The sequence below is a fragment of the Acinonyx jubatus genome, chromosome D4, assembly GCF_027475565.1.
Source record: "Acinonyx jubatus isolate Ajub_Pintada_27869175 chromosome D4, VMU_Ajub_asm_v1.0, whole genome shotgun sequence".
Classification (NCBI taxonomy): Eukaryota; Metazoa; Chordata; class Mammalia; order Carnivora; family Felidae; genus Acinonyx; species Acinonyx jubatus.
In genome coordinates this window covers 33,503,537-33,520,120 of record NC_069391.1, presented here as the reverse complement: position 1 = coordinate 33,520,120, position 16,584 = coordinate 33,503,537, and the positions used below count along the sequence as shown (strand labels likewise).

General features: G+C 43.4%; 1 protein-coding gene across 2 annotated transcripts in view; it reads left to right on the top strand.

Annotated features, from left to right (window-relative positions):
• The first annotated feature begins 237 nt into the window (after positions 1-237).
• The window catches only part of ANP32B (acidic nuclear phosphoprotein 32 family member B), a 24,659-nt gene continuing 8,312 nt past the window's right edge, over positions 238-16,584 (top strand). Inside the window, exons 1-3 of one of the 2 annotated variants that reach the window (XM_027039519.2) lie at positions 239-613; positions 9,839-9,988; positions 13,528-13,650. In XM_027039519.2, coding sequence (XP_026895320.1) covers positions 560-613; positions 9,839-9,988; positions 13,528-13,650 — 327 coding nt within the window. In that variant the 5' untranslated portion in view covers positions 239-559. Of the gene's footprint in view, positions 614-9,838; positions 9,989-13,527; positions 13,651-16,584 lie in introns of both variants that reach the window. The other variant, XM_053204907.1, reaches the window with a different exon arrangement.

Below are 16,584 nucleotides of genomic sequence, written 5' to 3'. Positions count from 1 at the left end.
CGGCGCGGCGAGGAGGGGCCGGGGGGAGGGGGGGGGGTCTCACATCGGTTGCGGGCGGGGAAGCCCCCGAGGAAGGTCTTACATCAGCCACCCCACGTGCAGTCGGAGGGAGGGAGGAAGTCGCTCCAGTCCCCGGGGCTGCGCCTTTCTCCCCCGGCCTCCGCCCCTCCCGCCGCGCGTCTCCCCGCCCCGTCCTTGGTGCAGCCGCGGCCGCCGAGCCGAGCAGCGCCGCACGGGGTCGAGTCGAGCCGAGCAGCCGCCCGCGCCGCGTCGCCGGTTTAAGCGCAGTGCGGGGCCGCGGCCGGGGGCGGCGGTAGTGAGACCAGCGCTGCGCTCCAGCCCCCTTTTCCCTCCATGGTTTCTCTCCGCTCCCGTGAGTAACTTGGCTCCGGGGGCTCCGCTCGCCTGCCCGCACGCCGCCCGCCTCCTGGGACCGCGCCGCCGGCCTCTGCCGCCAGCAGACCCCTTCCGACGGCCCTCGCTGCGCAGGCCGGGACGCCTCTCCCCCCTCCGCTCCCGCCGCGGAAAGTTAAGTTTGAAGAGGGGGGAAGAGGGAAACATGGACATGAAGAGGAGGATCCACCTGGAGCTGAGGAACCGGACTCCGGCAGCTGTAAGCAGAGACCCCGTCGGGCGCCCTCTCCCCCCGATGACTTGCATGTAATGGTGGCCACCTGCGGGGCACGGGCCGCGGGTTCGCCAGCCCCGGCTCGTAGAAGGGCGCAGCTCGCGGGCTCGGACAGGGAAGGCGGGCGGGTTGGCGGGCGTGGAGGGGGGGAGCGAGCGCGCGGGGATTAACTCTTTGGCGCCCGCGGGCCCCCGCGGCCGTCTGGGGAAGGCAGTGGGGTGGGGGAAAGCAAACTTTGAGCTCTTCGCCCGCCGGGGTCCTTACCCGGAGGAGTGCGTGTGCCTGTGGCCGGCGGCGAGGGAGGGAGGAGGGGGTTGTGTAACGCTGGGAGCCATGTTTGCAGCCTCCCGGGATGCGCGGCCGGGCGGAGGCCGGGCCTGCCGAGGAGCCGCGCGGCTAGCCGGGGCTGGGCCGCCTGGGCTCCGAGCGCTCCCGGACGGCCTGGGAAGGGGCTCGGGCGGGGCGGGGACTTCTCCGGTCAGGCCTCACGGTTGGCGCCGGCCGGGCTGAGGGCCGGGGCCGTGGGGGTGAGGAGCTGTCGGCCTCCGAGGGGGGCAAGGAGCCCCCTCGCGCGTCCAGGGGGCTTGGGCGGGCGCGGCCTCGCGCGCGCGGAGCGGGGGAGGGGCGAGCGGGGCGGCGGAGGTGGCGCAACCGCCGCCCCTCCCGAGGCCAAGTTTGAAAAAAGGACGCGGTTCCCGCCATTTTTCAAGCCTAAAAATAAAACTTTCTCCCCCATTTCTTTCGCTCCTCTTTCGTCCTCCGGGCCTTCCCCACTCCCGGTCTCCCGGGACGCGCCCCGTTCGGCCCAGGCCAGCCGTGGTGGCGGCGGCGACGGCTTCGCCTTTACTCCTCGCCGCGGTGGCGGATCCCGGGGCCCCTGCCCGGAGTCTGGCCCCTCGGTGTGGGCGGGCTGCGGCTCCTCGCGCCAGCCGGGGCGCGCCACGGTCCGACGCAGCGCCATGTTGGCGGGCGCCCGTCTCCCTCCGCTGCGTACACCGGCCTGTGGGTTCGAGCCGCTGCTCCCGGGCCCAGACCGTGGTTTGTTTTGCGCCCGCTTCGCCGGGGCTCGGCTCGTACTGGCGGGAGCCGCGCGCTCCGGCCGCCGCCGACTCCTCCGGCTCGACTCCTCCGGCTCGACTTCTCTCGGGCGCGCTGCCGTCCCCCTCCCCCGTTCTTAAAAGGGCAACGCCAGGCGGCCGCCTCCGCCCGGGCTAGGCAGCGGGGGTACGGGCGGGCCTCGGCTGGGTTCGCGGGCCGCGCAGTCCCGGCGGCCTCTGCCCCCGCACGTGCTCCAGGGAGGCCGGCACCCGCCGCCGCGGCTGCGTGAGCGGCGAGCGGGGCTTTGAGAATCGCCTCTTTTTCTCCACTCCTGCCCTCGCGGCGGCCGGGCGCGGGGCCATGTTCCCCGGCGCCCGCGCGGGTGTGGCCTTGCCTCCGCCAGACCGGGGCCTCGGGTGAGTGGCGTTCCCTGGCCTTGGGGAAGCCCAGGGGAAGTCCTCCCACCCTGCCCCAGTCGAGCGATGGGCGCGCTTCGTGGAGGCAGGTAGCTGTGGGTAGTAAGTTGCTAACTTGTGGAAATTCGTCAACCAGGGTTTGCCTGGTGTCCCCACAAATGGGGTACCGGGCGGGCCGCCCCGCAAGCCCCCCCCCCCCCCCGCCAGTGTCCCCGGAGGATATGAGGGAGTTGGGCGTCTCGGCTCGGCACTCTGGGTTTTAAGGTTGAGGTTTGACCAGGGCCGTCCCTTCCGTCCACAGTCAGACATTTTGTGTCGGCCACGTGCTAGTGTAATGAACGGTTAAGCCTCCTCGCACCCTAAAACTTGAAGAGTGGTGTTCCCATTTTGAGGAGTTGTTAATTTCATACCTTTGCGTTATTACTGCGTAGCTGCACGTCAGTGCAATGTGTAGTAGTTAGATTTAGCCAACATTTCTAAAAGTATGCACATGGGACTTCAAAGCGCTTTAAAATCTGGAATTTGAATTCTTTGTACGCAAACTGAAGTGCTGTTAAAATAGTAAACTAAAGTAAGAGCAGTGTTCTTCCTATCAGGGAAGCACAGCTGGAATGATGTTCCCACTATATGGAATTTTTTCCTATGCGATATCTAATATGTTACTTCTTAGAAATGGGTATATAGGTGCAGGTTTTAACTTTTCAGGTAATTCTCTTAGGCCTTACACTCTTGCCAAAGACAGGTCAGAGTCAGGTGATTGTTTCATCAACGTTAAAAGTCAGTTTATCTTTGGCACTGTCCACATTTCAAGGGTTCAAAAGCAGCAGGTGATTAGTGGCTACTGTATTGGACAGGACTAGCCTACAGCAGTCCACTGGTTTATTAAATAAATATTTGAGTACCAGCATTATGGCAGGGCCTGGAAAAGCAGGGTGAAGTAGAGAGCAGCCTCCTCCATTCTGAAGCCTCAGAACCCGGTGGTGCCTATTGCACTGGTGCGATTTAGGGGCTTTGGGAGCATCCTGGGAGCCTGCCAAGGTTGGGGGATAGGCAAAGAAAGGCTGCCCTAGGGAACCTGAGGAGGAGACAGAGACAGCAGGAGTCAGGTTCTTAAGAAAGGAAAGCTTTGACCTTAAACTGGAGGCTTTTCAGGAAAAAAATGCAGTGGATTTTGAAGGAAATTCTAAAAGAGGAGTTAAACAGTGTTTTGCGCAAAAGAATCATCCTTGCGGCAAATGAAAAGTTTGAAGATGACTCCTTTGAAACCAAACTCAGTCACATGGCTATTTATGTTTGTTGTGGGGCCAGCAGTTACAGAGCAGACTTGGCCTCTGGGACCCTTGTCATTTGGGAAAAGAAAAAGAACCCTTTCTTCACTGAATGTATAATATGGACAGGAGCTCTTAAATGCATACATGCATCCCATGGTTGACCTTAAAATCATCAAATGAGAACTAAGACTTTGAGGAGGGTGAAGGTTTAATCACATTTTTTTTTCTTTGTTTAGACCAGATGGGCTTTTATTGTGCCCATGGCTGTTTTTTTTGTTCGTTTGTTTTTGTTTTTGAGGTTTGAGTATGACCCTGGTAACACTTTTACCTTCTTAGGTTCCTTGCCAGAATACATGAGACCAAGATAATAGGTTTAGTTTACCTATTACCATATCCTTATTCCTTAAAACAAGTATGGACATTTCTTTAAGAGGGTACTTGCAAAGAAATGTATAATTCGTTTTTTTTCTAAGACCAAAAGAGCTCTTCACATCAGGTGTGTTTTCATAGTGGAAAAAATGGCCTAAGATGGCATTTAAAAATAATCTACATAAAGAATGGAGATCACCATTTAAAACTATAGGCGAAGGTAAGAAATACTTTATGCAAAATATTTGTATTGTCAGTTACTTCACTGAGAGCAAATTGTGCAGTGCTGGAACATACCGTATACACTGCAGAAATCGGTATTTTCAGATGTGAAATGAGACACTGGCATTCAATAGTGAGGTGTAATTTAGTTATATTCTAAAATTGGAAAAAATATGTGTTCTTTATGTGAGGCTCTCATCCTTCCATTACACCAAACATGACACTCTTTTCCAGCACACTTAGCCTTGATGTTAGCTGTTTTTGAGTTTTCCATTCAAAGTTAGAAAGCCCAGCAGTTCTGTGGTTCACAGTGGATGTCCATGTGGGACCCTGGTGGGCTGTGTGCGAAGACTAGGCACTTCTCACCCATCATAAGAATTGTCTTTCCTTAAGAGACACATCTCCGGTTTCCCCACTTTTATGCCTTTTAAAATTTTTTCCCCAACTTTTGCCATCTTGTGTCTATTAATGTAATTTTGAGCACAATGGGGTATTCTGATTGGTTGCGTAGCCAACTAATTGTTGGGTTTTTTTTTCATTTTATAAGCAATCCAAATTGAAGAAAAAATTAGATACAGATAAGCCAAAAATCCTGGATATAGATAAACAGAAATAAAATAGGGTGGGCAGGTGTGTGTGAGATTTTTATCTAGACATTCTGGTGTATGGTCTGCCAGAATGTCTGTTTTTTTCCAAAGTCAAATTCTGTTAATGCATATATTATCTTATTACATAAATAGAGTAAGCTTCTTTATCTCTGTCACTATTATTTTACAGTCTTATTGTTAATGTCTGCATGGATCATAACTTATGGGGTGGTTAGAAGGGTTTTTGCCATTTTAAATAGTACTGAAATGAACTTCTTGTAATGTGAATCTTCTGTCAAATTGCTGTTTAGAATGGTTCATTTCTTTACCTACCCACCAATAGGATATGAGTGTTTCCTTCTCTCATGTTGACAGTTCTGTCACCTAAACACAGCTGAGAACCACTGATCTAAATTTGTTCTGTCATTTTGAAAACATTATTTTAAAATAATGGTAAGGAAAAAGTTGAACATTGGTTAACTCAGAAGAATGGAAATTGGCAAGGATGACAGAAGTTACTTATTCTACATTTTTGGATGATTTCACTTTCTGCAATAACCATGTATTACTTTTCTAATTAAAAGAATTGGTAACTCTGTAATTCTTCCATGTTTCCCCCTCCTAACTTATAACTGGGGAAGATCACCCAAACAATTTAAACCAGGTAGGTTTTGTTTTGTTTTGTTTTGTTTTGTTTTTAAGTAGCCAGGAGAACGGGAAGTGAGAGCAAGTTGGAGAGGGTGAAAGGAAAATTGCTTGATTTTTCTCTGTGACCCCTAGCACCAATCGCCATAACTTGGCTACAGTATAGTTCAGATTTTTCAGTGAAAAAGTATTAGAAAACAGTACTGTTTTACTGATAGTTGCAGGAAACAAAAACACGAGTTAAATAGGAAATAATATGGATTGCTTTCAGTTAAGTGTTTATCCTGAATTCATGTTTGAAAAAAATATGTATAGTTTAATTAGAAAATGGTGCTGATGAGTGAATTGGCCTTAAAAGTCCCATCCATCTTCAAGCAGAAGTCCAGTTAACTTCATCTTGGACCAAACAGCTCACTGACTTGTACACACAAATGTACAAGTGCCTGCCCATCCTTACCTCCTTAGATAGTAGCTCTGGGAGGATTTGGAACATCCAAAGGAGAAGCTGGGACCATTCTTTTCTTGATTAGAATCCCTCATTTATTGAGAGGTCACGGGATTATCTATCCCCAACTCCCTCCCCACTGTCCCCTCTTCTGCAGTTGTTATCTCCCTTGCAAGTGAGTCAGGATCCCTTCATAGTCAAGGTGTAGAGGTGGAGGAGGCTTAGTTTTCTCAAATGCTGCTGACCCCATGCCTGAGAGCAGACACCTTTTGCCATGCTCTTGTTTAGAACTTTAAACGGGCTGGAGGAAGGCTGCTGAGGGTTGACTTTCCAGACCTGTTATCCTGGGCACAGCCCCAAGTGGAACCCTCCTGTGGCCTCTGCTTTCTCCAGTAATTCCCACTCTGCTCTGCATATTCCTCAGTGGCTGATCCTCCTACTGTGCCTGTGGCGCTCTGTTCTAGCAGATAGCATGCTTTACTACATCTTCATCTTCCTGGAAAGGTCAAGGGGCATGCCTTCTCTGCTGAGCCATACAATCCTCTGCCCTACTCCCCCCCTCCCCCCCCCCCCAGTAAATGTAAATTCTGTTACCTTCTACTCATGGAGAAAATTAAAGGTCTCCAGTGTGCATTCCCTGAACTTCTTGCTCTCCCGGTTAGAAACTCCCCTACACCTGTATCCATCCTGACCTCTGTAGGAAGAGCTCCTTGCCTCCAACAAGAGTAGAATGATCTAATTTTTAATATGTATTTATTGTTGTAGTTGAACATCAGTTTTTTAATGTGATCTGTATTTTTTATGGCTTGTCTGTTTTTTGTCCATGCTTCTTTTGAGTTATTTTTTTTCTCACTTGGGGTAAAAACCGTATCCTTGAGCAAAAGATAAATAAATGCAAATACCTAAAATTTTCATATATCCAGAAAGGTCACATTCTGGATATATGTTTAAATACTTAAAGTATTTAACAGACGGGTTGGTTGCCATTTTAAGTTAGGAACTCAGAACTCAGTAACAGAGACTCGAATGTCTGTATTCTTTCATCTCGCAACAGATTGTGAGGAGAGAATCCTAATTACAAAAGAAATTTTACACGAAGGTATTGTGCCATTATTATGATAGGGAAAATTAGAAATACATTCAACAGGGAGGATTGTGAAGTAATTTTTGGTACATCCATATACTCTAATGTTTTTAGTCATTTAAAAAATATTCAGAGTTAAAATAAGCTAAGTAATAGAGTTTTATCTCACTACATTTGAAATATACAAAGAGACTGAACTAATATACCAAAATCTTCATAGTGACAAACATAAATATTACTTGCATTGATGTGATTATGCTTGTGATCAGAAAGAGGTTCTCTTTATATCCAAGTTTTCTATTGTATCATCTACTCAATCCCCTACAATCCTGACACAAATCCCAATACAGTACTCTGACAAGCCTGTGACCAGTTTCCCTCATTTAACAGTTGTGAAAACTCTTTCTCATACTGAGATATAGTGGTAACTAAAGTAGACATCACCCTGCCCATCATGAAACTTGAAGTCTAGCAATGACTTTTAAAATTGTTATACTTGTAATAAGTTAACATTATCACCACTGAAATGCTAAATAAGGTTATGTAGAGCAAGCTCTCCCCACCACTCAGTTTCTCTTCCTGAGAGATTTTCTGTACATAGAAGAAAGTGTGTGGTCTATAGCATAAAGGATAATACCCATTCTGCACATTTTTCATCCCACAGTGTATCTTGGAAATACGTCCCTTGTTGATGGGCCTTTAAGTTGTTTTCTAATTTTTCAGTCCTTTTTCAATAACTTCTCATGCTTTATTTCCATAAGCCTTTACACGTGTTTGAAACTAATACTTCACCATTGGTACCACTCTCAGTTTTTCTTAGGTCTTTCTTGCAGGTTCCTCAGGGTTCTGTCGTTGGCCCTCTTCTTAGGGATTCCATCCTTCCACTATTGTCTCTGCCCTGATGACTCCAAATACAGAACTGACAACCCACCTCTATTCCAAACCACATTCCCAAGGGAACCTTAAACTCAGTAGCCTTCATGGTATTCATTACATCCACCCCTCAGAAAGCCATTCCCTGCTTATTTCCATCTAGCTACATGGCTCCCATTTTTGTAAGTCAGAACCTCAACTCCCCTCCACCATCTTTCATACCCAGCAACTAAACCTGCAGATTTGAACCATTTAACATTTTTTTTCTCCCAGTTCCTTCCTCTTGATTCCTGTTTTGCTGTTTGGTTCAACAAACCAGTTGAAAGAAATATCCAAAAGGTGATTTCACCCAGTGACCTGGGAGGCAATATGGCTAAATCTAACTCGTCCTCATTTGGCTTTTGGCATATAAGTGTTACTCTGTATAATTTGGATCCTCTGTCAGATAGTCACAGAAAATCCCCCAAACCAAGTGAGAACATTTTAGTTGTAGTGCTGTATTAGGTGTGTGGGCAATTACAGTTGACTTTATTTTTATGGTTTGTTGGTTTTACTTTTTTTTTTTTAATACAAAAGAAATACATGCTTATAAAAACCTCATTACAAATATGAATAAACAGCAGAGGTAGGTCCCTGTCATACCCCTACTCCCTTTCCCCAGAAGTTACTTTTTTAGCACTCAGTATGTTCCAGGTGCTATTCCTCTGCAACTCCATGCAGTGAGTACTGTTATCTTCACTTTGCAGATGAGGAACCTGAGACACAGAGAGGTTAGGTGAGTCTTCTGAGATCACACAGGTTGTAAGTGGTAGAGCCAGGAGGATATGACTTCAGGCATCTGTTTGTAGAGCCCACCTCTCCTCATTTGACACCTTAAGTTTTCAGAAATACTTATTTTCCGTAAAAAGGGGGGAAATGGCAGAGATGTGTGAAGAAATGTGGAATGAAGGAAAGAAAGACTTAAAGGTGTACTAGGCCTGCATGCATCCTAACTGAAACCAGGGCTTATGAGGAGGAAGTAGACAGGGTAGTGACAAGCAGTGAAGAAGCAAGTGAGAAGTTGTGGTGTTGTGTGTATCACGACTCTAAATGGGGGGAGGGTGTTGTGGTGCAAAGAATAATGAGTAAGTTCTCTGTAAATGATAGCAATTACCAGAATACTATCCTTGGATTTTGCACTGGAGGATGAAGACATTATTAGCTCATATGTACCTGCTTGATTAATGCTATCAAACATGGTAGATTCACCACAAGAATGCCTTTGGCCGTTACTGCCGTTAATTCTAATTTGCATCACTGTAAATTGACCAAAATGTGTTAAAAGTTGCAACTTTCAGAGTCAACCACAGAACAGGAATGGAATAGGGATTATCATGGTAGATATTCACAGACTGTTTATTAATTGATCAGTATTTAAAATCATGGGGCACCTGGCTGGCTGAGTCAATAGAGCATGCAACCCTTGATCTCAGGGTCGTGACTTCAAGCCCCACGTTGGGCTTAGAGTTTAAATAAATAAATAAATAAACTAACTAAAATCTTCAGATATGATACCCTTGGACGGATTGGAATTCTGAATTTCAGGATCCACAAAGGAGATTTTATGGCCTGAAAAATCTAATTTAATGTTTAACAGTTTTCTCCCCTGGAAATATCTTCATCACATGTAACCCAAATTGATCTTTGTTTTGAATTAAGGCCTCTTGTGTCTTGACCCCTTCTATTGTCAAGATAATCTTAGTAAAGATGAGTAAATGTATAGTGCAGAAACGTGTTGCCAAAATCTCTTAGCGATCTTGTTGGGAAAAGCAAATGTTTCCTTTTTTCCTGTGTCCATCTCCTGGGCATTGAGGGAGACTCAGCCTTGGAAGGGGTGGGGTGGTCTTCTCTGCATTTATAGTTAAAGCCTCACCTTGGGAGAATAGACTTGGGAAAAGGAATGAGGGAGATGATAGTTTCTTCACCTGTATCTTAAGAACTGTAGTTTCTGTCTCTGGAAAGTGAAGCGTTTAAATCTTTTTTATACCATGGTGTAACATTTCATCCTTGATATCTAGTAGTATATTGTTACTAAAGGCTTAATCATTTTTCATTTATTTATAACTGTGATCTTGGTTTAAGTAGAGGCTGCCCCTGTATGTGGGTGTTTTTGCTCCGTGTTTATGGTTGTAGTTTTTGCCTTGTTCTTTGTTTTATGTATGTTTTTGAAAGCTTGGTTTTTGTTTTTTGTTTTTTCTTTTTTCCCCTTTGTCATTCACAGGTTCGAGAACTTGTTCTGGACAATTGCAAATCAAATGATGGGAAAATTGAGGGCTTAACAGCTGAATTTGTGAACTTAGAGTTCCTCAGTTTAATAAATGTAGGCTTGATTTCAGTTTCAAATCTCCCCAAACTACCTAAATTGAAAAAGGTAAGTACTTTTTCTTCAGCAGTAAAAGAGAGAACATTATGAGAAGGGAAACATAGGTGATTTTACTTGTAAGGAAGCATTTAGTGTAGCAGAAAGCACATGGCCTTTGGAACTGGGCATATCTGGGATTGAATTCCAGCTCTATCATTTCCCTGATGGGTAATCTTCTGCAGGTTACTTAATCTCTCTAAGGCTCAATTTCCTCACCTGTAAATTGGTGCTACCACCTGACCTTACAGAATTGCTGTGACGTTTGGAAATAATACATGTTGGATGATCAATAAATAGTTATGAACAATAATTATTTTGTGAATAAGTTACTAATTAATTGCTATAAATTTGTTGATATGTTAGCTGTGTGTTTTTTCTTAGTATGCTCTGGTTTAGGAACCACAGGGGCCTCTCTTCATATTTTGTTTGTTGATTAAGGGTGAGTTTCAGTAAAGACACCAGATTTGTAATCTATGATAATTCAAACCCATTACGAATTCTTAATGATTAGAAAGAAACTTTAAAATGTGTTGTGATTAGGCGCACCTGGGTGGCTCAGTTAGTTAAGCATCTGACTCTTGATTTTGGGCTCAGGTCATGATCTCCCAGTTCATGGGTTCAAGCTCCACATCGGGCTTTGTGCCGACAGTGCAGAGCCCGGTTGGGATTCCCTCTCTCCCTCTCTGTGTGTGTACCCTGCTTGCACGAGCACATTTGCACTCTTTTTCTCTTTCTCTCCTTCAGAAAAAAAAATTAATTAAAAAAAATAAAATGTGTTGTGACTGCAAGAAATCACTGTAATGAAGCTACTGTATTTCCCTATCCTAATTGATGGCTCATTGTTCATATTTTATTGGTCTAATTATAAACCAATCAGACCCCCCCCAACTACCAATAAAAAACCCTCAAGGAAAATGTTTTCTCATGTCCTTACCCATGTAACTGTCACTGAGCTCCAGAATGTAAAAACTGGAAGAAACTTTGCTCTTCTAGTCCCTTATTTTATAAGCATAGCAATAGACCCAGAAAGGTATAGTAATTTGCCTAAAGCCACCTACAAAAGAGGTTTGTACTAGAGCCAAAACTAGAATCCGTATCTCCTATTTCCTAAACCATGCTTTTTCTATTGTATAATAAAAGATACGTGGTCACATAAATATTGCAGAATTTTCCAGTTTCGGTGTTCACGTTATTAGGGATTTTAAGCAGAACTGTCATCCAAAAGTACACATTGAAGTCTGGAATCAGAATTAGACAAAATGCAAATAGGCTGTTCCTGTAGTCTGTTTGAGTCCTGAGAGGAACTTGTTTTGGGTTCAGTATATGAATTAAAAACCAGAAATGTTTACTTATTTGCCTTAGTTAGGTAATGAGTGTTCAGGCAGTCCTCATGAGTTTCAGGTAACTTAGCTTCCTATCAGGAAGAATAATCATGTTATATTTAAATTGGTAAATAGTTCCCTTTCTTCTGTTAAGCATCTACTTTAGAGGTTCAAGTATAATCTTTTTATATTTACATGGTTATTGGTGACATTGGGAGCTCTGATTAGCCCATTAAACAACTGGTGGCTTTCTGGCATGTATCTACATAAACTTGATGCTAGTATGATTCTAGTGTGTATTTTGTGTTGTTTTCCTAGCATCCTGGTACATTTTCCTGATGTATTGTGGTCTGTGTGCTGTCAGACTTAACTCAGAAGAGGAGTGAATCAGTGACCATCTATATAGGCTTTATCAAATTCTTCTGAAGTCTTGTTAATCACTTCCTTGCAGAGTTAGGGAGGAATGGAGAGATCCTACAAATCAAACTTAAAGGCAGATAAGATGTTCTCACAACTGATACAGACCTTATTTTCTTTCTGTCCTAGAGCACAGATTATTTTTTAACAAGAAACAGGTTCTGAAAGAAATTTTGTTGTACGAATGTCACAGGTTTCCTAAATTTACACATTGATTTCATTTCAAAATAAACATGTCACTAAATGCTTTGGCAGATTGCCTTGTTTCTCTGCTTCCTAAGATAGTCGTGTTGAAAGGATACGAACATTACATAATGTGTGATATTCCAACTAACCAAGAGAAATGGTCTCTTTGTTTTGATTTACTAAAATCTCAGTAAAGCTAACACTTGAGTCTTTGTTGATTATAGACTTGTATTTTTAAATCTAGACCATGACTAGATAATCTGACTGGAATATCCCATGAGAAGGAAGAAATGTTTTGAAATGTTGCAGTTTCATCTTCTGAAATATTTAATAACACCTAAGTTGTTGAAGACTTGAGTTGTCATTTAAAGTCATTCTTCCAACAAATATTGAAGTTTTTAAAAGTTCTCTGTTCTGCATCATGTAGTTTATTTCATAGCATGCCAAAGACCAAATTACATGAAGTTTTCATGCTATTATTTGTACGTAATATGGTGGGAAAGGCAAATTCTTCTGAAGCTAGCCTGCCTGGCTTCAGAATCCTCAGTCACCACCAGAGCTACTTTGTGATCTTGGCCAAGTTTTAGAGTCGTCTTTGTAGTTCATTTTTCCTCATCTGTAAATGCGGGTAATAATTCTACCCTACCCCATAGGGTTAGTAAAAGTAAATGAGTTCGTGTATCTGTAGTGCTTCAAACATTGCCTGGCACTTAGGTACTGTGTAAGAGTTAGATGCAGTTACCGTTGTTGTTGGCACTTAAAATAGAGAATTGAAACCAGTTGTATAGCCTAAGTTTTCTCATCTGCAAACTGAAGAGTTTGAATTATATGCTCTCAACTGTCTAACTTTTCCAGGCTCCAGTTTCTTTCACTTCCCATTCTGATTCCTTGGTGAAGGCTCTTTCTTCATTGGCACACGGCTTGCTGTGCTACTTGACCTGCAGCTAAGAAATAAGAGTAGGTTCTTATAAAGGCTAGTGCGGCTTTATGCAAGAAGTGGCCTCTGGGGAGTTGGTTTCGGCAACCCTGAAGCTGTTGCTTCACTCACTTTTCTGAGGTCATGGAGCTCTTTAAGGGCTTGTTTTGGGGCCTATCCCACTCCTGTAGCCTTCAGAGCAACATTCCCTGGTGGCTTCCAGGTATAGAACCCTACAATGTGTCAGAACTCTATAGAACAAATTAGGTTTCGAGTCGCCATAGTGAGCTTTGTTTGGCACACGGAATAAGCTGCTTAGAATGCACAGACCATTTACCCTTCCTGGCAGGTATAGAGTATTACAACTTCTCAAAGAATTCTAATTTGCTTTGACCCACTTTTTAGGTTAGAAAATGAATTCACTGATATTAGGAGCCAGATCTTGAGCAGACTATTACAATTAGCAACTGGTTAAGGAACTCTTAACTTCTAACACAGCTCTTCTTATCCATCCTGTTTCTCCTCTTCCCCTGAAATGCTCTTGGAATCTATAAACTATTTATCTGTGTTTAATCAAATAGAGCGAACAAACATGCCCTGATAGGAACAGAGATTATTTGATCTTGATAAATATTTAAAAACTGTATTTGGTACTTAAAAGTGTTTCTCTGTGTGTATTTGTGTGTATATTGTATATTCTCTTGCAGCTTGAGCTCAGTGACAATAGAATCTTTGGAGGTCTGGACATGTTAGCAGAAAAACTTCCAAATCTCACACATCTAAACTTAAGTGGAAATAAGCTGAAAGATATCAGCACCTTGGAACCTTTGGTAAGTATGTGAGAATTTGGAAACCAGGACTTATTGGTCATTTTCATTTTCATATTTCTTTATACTGAGGGAAATGCTTGGAAATAGTAATTGATCAAGAAAGTGGTGGTTCTTACTATAATACTTTCTAGAGAAGTTTTAAAGATCAGGGCCTTTCTAGTTCTGTGTTCAATGGCTTTGCTCTCCCTACCTGATACTGCGCTGGTGTCCTTTCACAGGGGAATTCTTTTCTTTTTTGTCTTTTTTGAGTTTCATATATTGACCATAGCCTTAAACATTTATCTTAATTTTTTTCCCCCTAGACTGGCCAGGCTATTCTATACTGTTATACTTTTATAGAAAAAGCTATTCATACTGGTGGCATATCTGAGTTGTAGGTGGAACAGTCCAAGGACAGCTCCAGTAAGTTTTAGGTCTTCTAATTGATTTTGTGCCCCAGCTGGATTGCTGTTGGCTAAAGTTTTGCATGGGAACCGCAAAATCCTTCTCAGTCTTACATACTAGGATAAGCTATGAAAAGATAAGTTTAAGTGCCAGTTGGGTTGCAGGCTCGCTGTGTGACCTTGGGCAAATTGTTTCTTCTCCCTGGGCCTCAGTTTCCTCACTTATGAAGCAGGAAGGCTAATAATCTCTGCCTTACCTTACTTAGAAGTTCTGAGAATAAAATAAGGTAATACGCTTAACTCTGCTTTGTAAGTCGGGAAACTGTACTAATGGGGGTCCAGTCCATGTGGAGATTGTAGGCCAAAAAAGAGCTGGAGAGAGAGGTTAATGCAAGGTATGGGGCAGCCTCCCAAGCTGTTCTGTTTGGCTGCCACCTGGAAATTTCTATGAATTTAAGATTGTTAAGTGACTGATTTCTCTAAATATGATACTCTGTAAATTTGGCATATATACAGAATTCCATTTTAATATGGCTAATGGAACTCCAGCTTGTTTCATACTATCCAAAGAAGCCTGTGGCTTCTTACTGTTTTTACATATACATAAAGTCAAGTGTTTCCATTTGACTCACCTTACAAATGTTAATTGGAAGAGGTTTATGTAAGCATATAGGAGGTGTCTCAAGATCTGGAAGAGCAGAATCCAAGAGGATAAGGCATCTTTCTCTACTATCTCTTTCGATTCTGATGTCACAATACATCAAAATATTTGGGTTTCACATCACTTGTACAGAATGCTTTGTTAGTATTTCAAGGAAGGGAAGGTAGTTAAATTGTGACTTCTTTTAACAAAGGATTTTCTGCCAGAATTACAGCATCTTTTCCCTTCTAATCAATAATTAAGGCTCTACTCCAATGTAGGCTAAATTGCCTTTTATTGAGTCCCTTTATTTTTATGTTTCATTAAGTGGACCACATTTAGCTCATATTTCTCAAATGTTAGGAGCCTGTTTCTTAGCTTTGCTTCATGAATTTTGTCCCCTTTTCTGTTATAGGTACACCCCAGGTACTTGGGCTCCTTCCTTTTTTACTGGTTCTATTCTTTTCCTCCAAACCAATCCCCATTTCCAATATTTAAGCAAACATTTATTGAGTTTTGCTGTATTTGAGGACATTAACATTTGCCCAATGTGTCCTCCTAGAACCCAGAGAAAAGAGAAGAGCTGGACCTCTTTTAGAGATGAGGAAACCAAGTTTAGAGAGTTTAAATAATTACTCAGTGGCCACATATCTAGCAATTCAAATCCAACTCTGCCATTCTTTCCACTGCCTTTGGGACTATTCTTTTTACCTACAAATTTATTTCATACCCAAATTGACCTTAAACTGGGAATTCCAACAGGAGTACTAAAGTAAGTGCTGGTGTCTCCCAGTTGACAGGCTACACCAAGCCTTTATTGTTTATGTGTCAATGATAGGCCTATCGATTCACAGTCATTGTGAGCGTAAGAACACCTTTTTTCTAGAACAGAGTGCCACACAGTACCTTCTCATGCTGGATGACTGGCTGTTGCCTAATTCTTATGCCAACTGGAGTCCTCTTTGATGTTTCACCAGAAGCCTTTGTCAGTGTCCTAGCACACAGAGGCAGAGCAGAAGCAAACCTTGTATGGGATTTGTTTTCTTGGGTGTTCTGACCTGGTCATTGATGAATGAGGGCCATTTGGTGGTTGTGAAAGTCTCAGTCCCCAAGGACAGTGAAGAATGAGAAATAATCATAATTGTATTTACCGTTTTTAGAGGATCTGTTACGTATCATACACTGTAGTAGATGCTTTATGTGTGTTGTCTCATTAGTATTCCTCAAAAAATATTTCTACAAATAGAATAAAAATAACATGGCCCTCATTTTACATATGAGGAAGCTGAGGCTTGGGAGAGTCTGAATCCCTTGTCCAGAGTCACACACTTGGCTAGCCAGTGACAGAGCCACAGTGCTGCACACCCCGCGTGGAAAAGCCTGGGCTCCTGCCATTCTCCTGAACTTGTTGTTCACATTCCTAGGGGTGTTAGGGTAGGTCTCCGGAAGTTATATCCCGGAATAAAAAAAAAGCTGTAGGAGAAGGTGAAGGGGGGGAATGTTGGGTCCATTTTGTCTTCTGAAAGTTTTCTTCAATGGGAAAAACACCATCCTCATCCTCATTAACCACGTACATTTTGAACACCGTCTACTTTGAGCCCAGTTCTTACAGTCAATGCAATGATTGTGAATGCCTCTGCTTGCTACAGGGACATTAATCGAGAGACAAAGAAGGCATCAATTCAAACTTCCTTGGACACCTTTTTTAAGAGACCTGGGCCATCCAAACCATCCCCCAAAGCCCTTCTAAATTCTAAGAAGGCAAGCAAAATTATTGTTAATAAAATGTTTAATGTTTATTATGGCTAGCCTATTAGTTTTAGGCCAAATTTCTGGTATGGTAGCATTCTGATTTTTGGGTTTCTTTTTTGTTTTTGTTTTTTTTAGCAGTATTTACACATTACATTGGGG